This window comes from Megalopta genalis, chromosome 1 (assembly GCF_051020955.1).
Source record: "Megalopta genalis isolate 19385.01 chromosome 1, iyMegGena1_principal, whole genome shotgun sequence".
Taxonomy (NCBI): Eukaryota; Metazoa; Arthropoda; class Insecta; order Hymenoptera; family Halictidae; genus Megalopta; species Megalopta genalis.
This window is the reverse complement of record NC_135013.1, coordinates 6656099-6666650: the sequence shown is the minus strand read 5'-3', so window position 1 is coordinate 6666650 and position 10552 is coordinate 6656099. Positions and strand designations below refer to the sequence as shown.

The 10552-nt window shown below is 32.0% G+C and overlaps 3 protein-coding genes across 11 annotated transcripts; 1 reads left to right on the top strand and 2 right to left on the bottom strand.

Annotated features, from left to right (window-relative positions):
- The first annotated feature begins 177 nt into the window (after positions 1-177).
- Neos (nuclear receptor coactivator protein neosin) lies at positions 178-9371 on the top strand. 7 transcript variants are annotated; one of them, XR_004492357.2, is made up of 9 exons: positions 182-530; positions 602-866; positions 935-1673; positions 1747-1830; positions 2030-2229; positions 2298-2726; positions 6595-6803; positions 6887-7005; positions 8086-9371. XR_004492357.2 is itself a non-coding variant. In XM_033484572.2 (7 exons), exons 2-7 carry the CDS (start codon positions 632-634, stop codon positions 3635-3637), a joined length of 1887 nt encoding a protein of 628 aa, XP_033340463.1. In that variant the 5' UTR covers positions 178-515; positions 584-631; the 3' UTR covers positions 3638-5496. The 7 variants fall into 7 exon arrangements, 6 of the variants coding, with proteins under 6 accessions (XP_033340463.1, XP_033340461.1, XP_033340460.1 ...); XM_033484572.2 differs by lacking the exons at positions 6595-6803; positions 6887-7005; positions 8086-9371 and adding an exon at positions 3438-5496 and having other exon boundaries at positions 178-515; positions 584-866; XM_033484570.2 differs by lacking the exons at positions 6595-6803; positions 6887-7005; positions 8086-9371 and adding an exon at positions 3438-5496 and having other exon boundaries at positions 179-515.
- Positions 5367-8464, bottom strand: LOC117228673 (protein-lysine N-methyltransferase SMYD4). 3 transcript variants are annotated; one of them, XR_013032840.1, is made up of 6 exons: positions 8041-8233; positions 7323-7971; positions 6914-7200; positions 6480-6763; positions 5627-6352; positions 5367-5551 (listed from the first exon to the last, which is right to left on the bottom strand). XR_013032840.1 is itself a non-coding variant. In XM_076519406.1 (6 exons), the coding sequence occupies exons 2-6, from the start codon at positions 8231-8233 to the stop codon at positions 5849-5851; spliced, it is 1917 nt and encodes a 638-aa protein (XP_076375521.1). In that variant the 5' UTR covers positions 8234-8238; positions 8336-8464; the 3' UTR covers positions 5367-5848. The 3 variants fall into 3 exon arrangements, 2 of the variants coding, with proteins under 2 accessions (XP_076375521.1, XP_033340458.2); XM_076519406.1 differs by adding an exon at positions 8336-8464 and having other exon boundaries at positions 5367-6352; positions 8041-8238; XM_033484567.2 differs by having other exon boundaries at positions 5875-6352.
- On the bottom strand, positions 9225-10244 carry Pfdn4 (prefoldin subunit 4). Its single transcript, XM_033484580.2, has 4 exons — positions 10083-10244; positions 9899-10003; positions 9678-9794; positions 9225-9602 (listed from the first exon to the last, which is right to left on the bottom strand). Exons 1-4 carry the CDS (start codon positions 10119-10121, stop codon positions 9450-9452), a joined length of 414 nt encoding a protein of 137 aa, XP_033340471.1. The 5' UTR covers positions 10122-10244; the 3' UTR covers positions 9225-9449.
- Positions 10245-10552: the final 308 nt, after the last annotated feature.

Here is a 10552-nt window from a genome sequence, read left to right as displayed (position 1 = left end):
ATTGCGTATATTTGTTACATCTATGAAATATCGTATTTGAAATATCGCCGCGCTTTCGAAGAAGTGACAACGTTGTATACATCTAGGATAGTAGGATCCCTCAATTTGATGAAACAAACGTAGAAAATTCTACAATAGGAATTTCTCCTCTGATACATTTTGTAGTTATAGGATCAAAGGTAATTAACTGTAGCAAGAACGTGAAGTACATTTAATGTTCTCTCGCGTGTTTGAAAACAGAATAGAACACATGTATATGTACATATATGAACAGCACATACTTTCACATATAGTGGCGAGTCTCGTATACGCACACGCACGCCATCGCAAAAGTTGGTTTAGCCTTCAATTGTTGATTGACGGTTCCTGTTTTGAAATCTGCATCGCTACGACAATATTATTGTTCTGTGAACAAATGGAGGCAAAATAGAGCAAATTTAAAAATACGGTGTTACTGCACGCTGCTTTATCATTGCGCGAATTGAAATCTATTCGAGCGGGATAAATTGGAAGAAGTAAACGTCAGCATTGTAATTTAACCTCTATTTGCTTTATTAATCGAATGTAAATCAACGTTCTATAGATATTTCTTTCTGTAAAGAATTAATCTTGGAAGAGAAGCTGTGTCAAGATGAGTGTAAGAATGTTAAAAGATCCTGCAACCGTGAATTGTCGCATATTTGTGGGTCATTTGCAAACGGATGATATGACCAAACACGAACTGGAGGAACATTTCTCAAAATATGGAAAGGTTATTGGTTCGGCGATAAATCGAGGTTTCGGTTTTGTTCAATTCGAGGAAGAACAGTCTGCACAGAAAGCTATACAAAATGAAAATGGTGCTATGTTCAAAGGCAGACGAATAGGTATTTTTATTACCAAATATCAGATTTCTCTTTTGTTTCAAACTAAATACTTGTCATGTTTTCAATAGATGTTAGACCAGCAAAGAAAGATAGCCAGTCTGGTGGTGGCGGGCCAAAACAACAAGGTGGTCCAAATAATCAGTTTAATTCTAACAACAATCATTTTAATTCTGGGAACGATTCTTTCAATAGTGGAAACCAAAGTTTTGGAGGAAATTCCTCTTTTACTTCAAACCAAAGTTTTGGTTCTGATGCGCAGATGAGTGATACTCCAAAAGGGAACGCCATCCAAAATCGGAACGATCAATTTGGTGATGGAAATCAGAACAATGAACAATTTGGAAATCAAAATAGAAATAATGGAAACGATCAGTTTAATAACATGATACAAAATAAAGGGGCTAATCAATTTAGTCCAGGTAATCAGAACAGAGGTGGCAATCAATTTGGACCTGGTGGAAATCAAAATAAACCAGGAGGGAATCAAAATCGAAATGTGAATAATCAGAACAATCATAATCAAAGTAGTGGAGGAGTAAATAGTGGTGGAGGTGGCAGAGCAAGAGGTAATAGAGCTGGGAAAAATCGAAATAAAAATAGGGATAGCTCAGGAGGAAATAACTTCAGAGATCGTAGTCCTGTTAACAGAAATGCTCGTTTAGAAGACAAAGGTGGTAGAGAATGGGATCATAAACAGGGTGACAGACCAAGAAACAATAATTTTAACAGAGATTCTTTTAATGATGGCAACAATCGTTATGAAGATTTTAAAAATAGTGGACCAAGGGATATAAATATGAGTTTTAAGTAAGTTACAGCATTTGTTATCAGTAATATTGTTTGTATACGTTATTAATTGTACTGTTACTTTAATCATTAGCAATTCAAGTACCACGAGTGAGTATTCTAATGCAACAACTGAAAAAAATGACTGTGAAATTATTGTTGTCAACAAAGCATTAACGTATGTATAAAAAGATATGTGTGTTTCTTAAAACCAGTTGTAAAGTTAAATCAAGTTGTCAAGGCCATATGAAGATCATTTCTAAACATCTAAACTCCTTGCCTACAATTAGTGTTAGAATTATGATTGATAGATTTAACTTTACACTTCATGAGAAATAAATTCCGATTGTTCTTCTAATTGTTACTTACAACAATAGGGAGTATGCAGAGAGTATTGAGGCAAGGCTAAAAAAAATTGGACTAACCGTTGATTTACTATTTCCAAATGAAGATGTACTTCTCAGTAGAGTTTTAGGAAATATAGCAAGTCGTGGATGTTTGTATGCTGTTGTAGTTACGCCGATCAATCAAGAACATCATTCCTTAACGCTAAATATTCTTCATGGTTTACCACAAGGTATTTACTTCAATACCATAACGATCATATCATTTACTATTTTAATAAAACTCAAAATTTTCATGTAGAGCACAGAAACATGCTCGTCGAGGACGCCATTAGTTTAATATCGCGAGACTTCGCCAATTATAAAGCTGGTGGACGATCTGTGCCGTTGAATACGCCATTTGCGAACGAAAGACATCCCGATGCTATTCAAGTTCTTTTAAATATGTTAGCCGATAATCACCAATTAACAGTACTACAGTACGATCGTGTGATTAAGTATCTTGAGATTAAACGGGAAGAACAAGTACAAGTGGAGTTGGGAGACGTTAAAGATTTACCAACTACAACGACGACGATAGCAGTCAGTGATCCAAAGCAAGCTGAACTACAATCGAGGATACTCAATATTTTAAATAGTAATAAAACAAGTTCCACAGCGCCTGTTCCTAGTCCAGTACCAGCACCAACATCTGCGCCAACTCCTGTCCCACCAGCTACTTGGGGATCAGGTAAAAGTTACAAACGTTTTATTCTTGAAGTCCGACTAAAGTATTATTGTAGGGTGTTTATGATCAGGGAACTATAATATCAAAATTAGGTATTAGTCTTTGTTCCAGCAAATTTTTACAACATTACAACATGCACATGATAATGGTGCGGTTTTTTCGTTTTTTTTTTCTTTCCTCGCGTAACAGTTATGTATTTTAACTGTGGCATTTACTTCTCTGAAATTATCGACATCCGATTATTCGTGACGCGAGAAATATTTTCACAGATCTTTTGCAGCTCGATTTTGCACTTTTAAAAAGATCGTTTCGGAAGCGTTTCAACGATTCGAAGAATGTTCATTTTTCTACATATCTTGTTGGATTTGTTTATGCGTACTTCATGAACATGTTCAAAGAAACAATAATTCCTTTTCAAGTTGTTCAATGAAATTTCTAACAAAGAAATTTCGAATGGAGAATATTATAAACATTCGTTTTGTCTAAATTTAGACAAATAGATTGAGGTAAAAATTTTTGATTGCTAAGCACAAGTGATTTGATTGTAAAACGAACTTCGTACGCTTTGGAATATTTTTTAATCGAGTTCTCAGTGCGTGTAGTGTTCTTGTGCCTGTTTCCGCCATGATGCAGTGATCAAAGCGAACGAACTTCAAATATATTTATTGCTGGTATTACAACCGCTAACTACATGAGTACATCATGTTATGCCAGCAGCATCAACTGCCACAACAGCGTCCACGACAACTACCACTACGGGAGTTTCACCATCACCTCTGCTAAACGATCCGACAGTTCAAAAGGCACTTGACAGTCTGTTGCAAGGCAATTTGCTCAAAAGCATCGGCGATCAGCAACCGGCCACGACAACGACACCTCTGTTCGCCGCTTTCTCGAATATCGGCCGATTTTAATTGACATTTTTTCAATCGCATATTTTTCTTATCGCGTTTTATTATCTGCAGCAAGACATCTCATTTCATTTTTATTTAATGGAATGAGTACTCTACAAGCTATATTTGATAGTATACCGGGAACTAGTTAATATCGTCAACTTTAACAAGTGGTTTTGATATCCATCTCTGGTGATGTGTTAGCATCCTTATACGTGCGTAAAATAGTACACTTTTGAACATAGGATTTGTAAGGGTTTGTAAGCTCTACACAGTATTCCACTGTTATTTAACTAGTTACGTTTCTTGCCTAATCCGTTCCAAGTACTAACGAAAATGATTGATCCTTATATTTTCCCATATATCAATATGAGAACAGATTTGTAAGTTACTAGAATCATGGCAAATTTTCTTATAAAATACGTTTAATCGCAGAGTATAGAAATGTTTTTAATAATATAATATTTATAATATTGAAATCTATATGTCGTAAGGATATAATGAAAAATGTGTGATAAAAATTCTGTTCCACGGTTATTTAACAAAATTATACATTCGTCAAATAACAGTGGAATACTGTAGATGTTATTTGTATAATTCGCGATATCATAGGTGAACTCTGATATTTGCCTATATACGTTCGATCCTTTCATTCCCAGGGCAGAACTTTTAACTTAGTATTCATAATATTATAAACCGAAGAGAGGTATTGTGTCTTAGATGTATAGTACACGTTTAATCACTCAATTATTTTTAGAAATATTAATGACCTTGATTTATAAAAGTTATATGACATAAATCATAATATAGCGGTAATAACTTTTTTTGTGGATGATTTGGAGATGAATTCTGATTTCTTAATGGAACTACAGTTCGTGAGATAATTTAAATTGAAAAGTGAGATATTTTATATAAAAGTTTGAAATATTTCACGAATTGATAATTTTTGACATTTGTATCCTAAATGGTACTAGCATATTCTCAAGAGTCCACTTACATAGAAAAGTTCTATTTTCAAAAATAAAATTAACTTTAATTCTTAAAAAATTCTTTATCTGCAAAAAATGATTATTTTGTAATGGATTTATATTATTTGAAATATTTGAGTGAAACAATATTGCATGCAAGTGAATACAAAGGTGTTCTCAATTGCCAATTATCTAGCAGTTACTTATTCAGCGTTTACTGTATATCTAATGATTTTCGTATCAACACTTAATGCCCTTTTTTACTCCATTGCTTATCATTACTATAACAAAGTGTTTAAATTATTATTAAACAGCAAGTTAAAAGTATAATTGTATACTGTAATTTACAAAAACTTGAATAGTTTGTTGTGATGGAAAGAATTCTTCAATATGTAATATATTGATCGACTATTCGATTATAAACAAAATCCATCATTTATTACAATTGTTATTTTCAATTCAGCATATAGAATTGCTTAGATTATTTTTTTGAATTCCGGTTGTCGCTTTTATAACTTTTATTAATCTTAAAAAATAGAGTTATCGGTAACTAAAATATGTTTCGTAATTACGACTTCTATTGAGTTTAGCAAAAGAAAATATTTGGGCGAATTTATAATAAAATCGTTTAATCTAAAATTATACATACGAATATAAAGCATTTCATTTTTATAATAAATTACGATGCTTGTCAAATATTATATTTCCTAATGCACTTATGATGGTGCAGATGTTCTTCGTAAAGAGAGTAAAGAGAAGAGATTGAATATGTTACATGAATCTTGTATTATTACATAACTTTCAATCAGTTTATTCATACAAATGTATTACATGAAGAAAGTTTTGCACATTCTTTATTTCAAAAATTAGACGAACATCATGTATAACTTCAATAAAATGTTTTTAGGAATACTTTATGTCTTTTATTAACAACTTAGTAAAATGTTGATGCCTTGCTCTCATGGATCTAAAAACAAGAAAACATATGTCAATTGAATCCAACTTCTGTTTCGGACACTTATTATATTAATTTTTTACATACCTTTGCAACAAACTATATAATTTTTACATTCATATTACAAAGCGCTATAAGCTTTAAGCACCAAGGTAGCTCCATTATGTTATCAGGCGACAAAACAAATCAGTGCACAAAGTGAAATATACCTAATATTATTAAATGTGGTTTGCAGGATGTAAGTAAGCATAATATTAAATATCAGCAGGTAAGCAAAGCTATATCAGCATAAATAGGCGTAAATACGTATTATGTGGACATGTGATTAAATCTACCTAAATAATAACTCTTCAGGTATTGTTCTGCGTGCACTATTTCCTCACAAGGTTGAGATACTTCCTTGTATAGAATGCAGAGAACAGATTTCACAGCATCAATGTCGTACATGTTCTTCACCAATCTCTGTTTGTATGGTTTCAGTTTCTCTACGAGTTCTTTGTTCTTGCTGATGGAACCAACGTGGTTTGCAAGAATTTCGTTATACATTGGCCAGTCAGACTCACAGGCAGAACAATTGCACTCGAAGAAATAGTCCTGCATTATTTTTTCTCTTCTTTCAGATCTTGGCATATGTGCATATGCAGCACCATAGCCAGTGAATATCTGATCTCCAGGATATATTGGTTCCAGAGCACGAGTAATCATTGTCAATCCTTCAAAATGACGGAAAGTGTTTGGTGCACATGAATGATTGTACAAGCTATGTGTTACGTACAACCCAGAACCGGCTTTAATTCCTGGCTCTTGTTGTATCTGGAAAATAAGTTTTAGAAACTGTAACTCAATTAATGTATTATATTTTCATCTTTTGTTCTATTAAATTATTTATCAGTATTATGAATTGTATTTTATGTTTTAACATATTTGTGAAATAAATTACTGTGAAGCAATTAGAAGACATTATGACACAGGCACGAAACATGAGGCTGCCACAGAATTTTAGCTCGGGCACATTATTAATGTCATTTAATTGAACCATTTCGTATTTCTTGCAGAAGAAATTAGTCTCTGTGGCTAGGAGGATAGAGGCAAGGGCTGAGATGCAGGCAAATGCACTGATTCCAATAAGTGGTCTTGTTGTCATGTTGGTTGCGAGGCTTAAAGCAGATTGTGCACTGTAGCTGTCAAATATACCTTCATCTGTAAACCCTGCAGTTCTATCATCTACAAAAATGAAATATTTTATAAAATATATACTTGCACAGTATGTTATAATTCAATATAGTTTCCTACGATTTCTTATGTCTTTTAAGCATGACTTATGTGTCTTTATATTTTTCATTTTAGCTGTAAAATATGAAACCTCTTATTTACCTGGATTACGCTCTGCTACTTTCATGTCTTCGCGCAACTCTGCGATCCTTTTGCCTTTTGCTGTTACTACAATCAGAAAACGAACAATTTTGGTAAGCATTCGCACTTTATCTTTGTCAACATTGAACAAGCTTCCTAGAACTGATAGAATTGGACACTCAAATTCATGTGCCATATCCCAAGCTATTGATCTACATTTTTCTGAGCAATATACAGACATTGGACAATTTGGACATGAAATTAAATTGTAGCTTCTTGACAGGCAATGATGACAATGCGTATAATATCTGCAAACACAAAACTGTAATTATAACTGTATTTACAAATTAATGTGACTGAAGAAAAATTATTATTAAAATTGGTATTAATTTTAAATTTTATAACATTATATTATAAAGAAATGTTTTACTTTTGCGTATAAATAATATGCGCATATGGATCTTCGAAAGAAACAACATCGCCAGGTTTAAATTCTTTAGTAGCCTCCAAATGACGTCCATATCTTTCATTATAAGAAATTTTGACGCCGTCGCTAACAGCAGGAGCTTCTTTACTAGGACCATTAGTGAACTTTAAAGGACCTTCATCTGCTAAATATCTTGGTTCTTTTTCTTTACTTGGTGGAACAGTAGAACCATTAACTGGATCTTCCTCATTTCCATTAATATGCCCATTTATAGATTTATCTTGATTCTCAGCTTTTCCATTTTTAAATTTTACAGTTACAGGTTCGTCTACAATTTTTTCTGACAAACACATGCTCATTAATTTTTCTGGATCAATGGGATCATCCTTCGCGATTTTCAATTTCTTTCTAATTTCGTCCATAGCCTTCACCCCTCTTTCCTTCAGCTTCTTCCTTTTTTCTTCTGGGTATCCAAAATCCAAAGCAGTATCAATATCTATCAAACACTCTTTGAACAGTTGTTTTCTGTATAAAGCTGCTGATCTGTTAGCATGGGCATGAGACATAAGTTCTTTAGTATTTGCATACGCTAGACTCATTGTATAATACTTTATGGCTTCAGTATCATCACCCATCACAAAATGTTGATTTCCTATAAAATTTATAGTTTATTACAATATCAAAATTGAATTTCTATATTCGTGAAGAAATATTTTACTACCTTCTTCTCTATAACTAATAGAATCTTCTTCGTTTTTCGTTTCAGGAACTAAAGTGGGTAGTGACGATTTCAACATGTTCTCCAAAATATGACCAACAAGTGCTTCACACTCATTTTGCAAACCATATCCACCATGGGATGTGTGGCTTTGTTTTAAAGTCAGTACTAGTTTTCTTGCTGTGTCCATATCCATGTTTGCTGTTTTATCAGAATAGATGCTTAACAAAAAATTTGTTACATTTGTTTCTCTCAATTGAAGAATTGAATAAACGTGTACATAAAAAATAGAATTTACCACAATTGATTAGTATATGTTCCCGTTTATTGATGTATATTAAGTATTTTTATTATCCGAGGATAAAATAATTATTCACGAACTTCTCCTACAGAATATAAGCATCTACTGATTGGACTGTAGTGAACTATGTACTGGCAGAAGCAAAACTGAGAGGTGAAACTAAAATTACCTCAAGTCAGATGATAGAGGGAAGGCAGAAACTGTATGACTGTGTAACCAAGTTCTAAATCATTCGTTAAAGCGATAAATTAGTGATATAACGGATATAAAATTCAACATTTTAGTTTTTCTTTACATATTTTGTTATAAATAACTTTAGTTTTAGTCATTTTCATATTATAGCAATATATTGAATATTATAGGTATACAAATATATTGCTATACGTTTCAACATATAGTTAAGATTTGATGATTTATTATATTTTGACTACTTTTTAAAAACCATATTTCCCTACTTGTTGTATACGCTTTGCAAGGATTATAAATATCATTTGATTAAAAAATTGCTTTAAATATGAGATTGCAATATTAGAGTAGATCATAATACGTGAAATTTAAAAATATTCCACAAATATAGAACGAGGAGATAGTTTTTCAGTCATGTTGCATGAGCACTTTGTAATGACAACAATTTGGCAGTCATCCAAATTTCAGGTTACCGTTACTACTATCTTGAATTCAACCTTTAATCAAACAAATACGTATGCCATTGTGATAGTTTACTGACTAACCATTACAGAAGAAATAGTTAATCAATTCCTAAAATATAAGACATATCTATTTTATTTACTGAGTATCTTATATGATTGTTATTTACTTTTTCTATAATTATCTTCTAGTAAAATTTATATTTTAGGAAGGTAGAAGAACAATAATAAAAACTATATAAAAAGATTGTAATAAATTTATTAATAGTTTACCACATAATAACAATTAATATGTGCAAACATTCATGATCGTACATATAAGTGAAATGTGAAATTGTTTACCTATACAAATTGTGGATAATAAAATGCAGTTTCAAATTTGTGAATTAGAGAATTTATAAATGAATAGATGCACAAAAAACTTATTCCGTATCACGAAATGATCATTTGCATGCTTGACTAGATCAATCTTCATCCGCTTCCAAATTTATACGACTACCAAACTTTGCATATAATTGAGTTTTTAAGTCACTTATAATGCCCTCCAAGTCAGTACACTTGCTTTCCAAATTCGAAATTTCTGTTTTTTTCTTGTCTTTTAAATCTTCTAAGTAGCCCTATCAACATACATCTTTTTAGTTATAAATAAATTCCATTTATTAGAAAGCTGAAAATATTAGAAGTTCACAAACCTGTGTTTTTTCCAAATCTTCATGAATAAAAACTTCGCCGATATAATAAGGTATTTTCACGTCTTCATCAAGTAAGACTATTTCGTCACTAGCATCTTCCACATTTTTCAACTCATTCTGCAGAAAGCATTATAATTTCGTTTAGTGTATGCAACGCTATGCATAACCAAATAAGGTTATAAGTAATATGAAGTATTTGCTACTGACAAATCCATTGGTACCTGCTTAATTTTCAATTCTGTTTTAAAATAATGTAATTTCACATTTAGCCTTGCGAATTTATTAATTTTCTGTTGATCATCGTATGTAATATAAACGTCAGAATCCTGAAATACGATAGAAGTTAAGAAGGAACATTAGCTCAACAAATTTGAATGAATAGATAAAAATGTTTTTGAACCTCACCGCCTGAAATCCTCCTTGGACATTTTTTCTACCTGACATGTTGGCTTTTCTCGTTTAAATTACGATTCAACACTGATTCGGATAAAAATTTTGAAAAAATTAATGTCAGACTACGAAAGTACATAACCTTACATTCCTATGTCATAGAATATTTGATCAGAGACAAGAGATCCGTGATCCATGATTCGCCTTTGATTAATTATTCACATGCTTTGTATGTAGTACACATGTTGCGCATAAAGCCTGTATCATTGTAACTGACATAAACCCTACTCAATTCCGTTATTGGAAATGGAGTATTGGATGTGTTCTTAGAAAATAACTTAACAAATTTACCATTAAATTAACTTACCATTTTTTACCATTAGATTAAAGCAATTCTGATAAACATTTCAACATATAGTTCCATATTTCATTTTTAAGCAGACTTTTATATAATGAGGTATCAGTCTGAAGTATTTTATTAACAA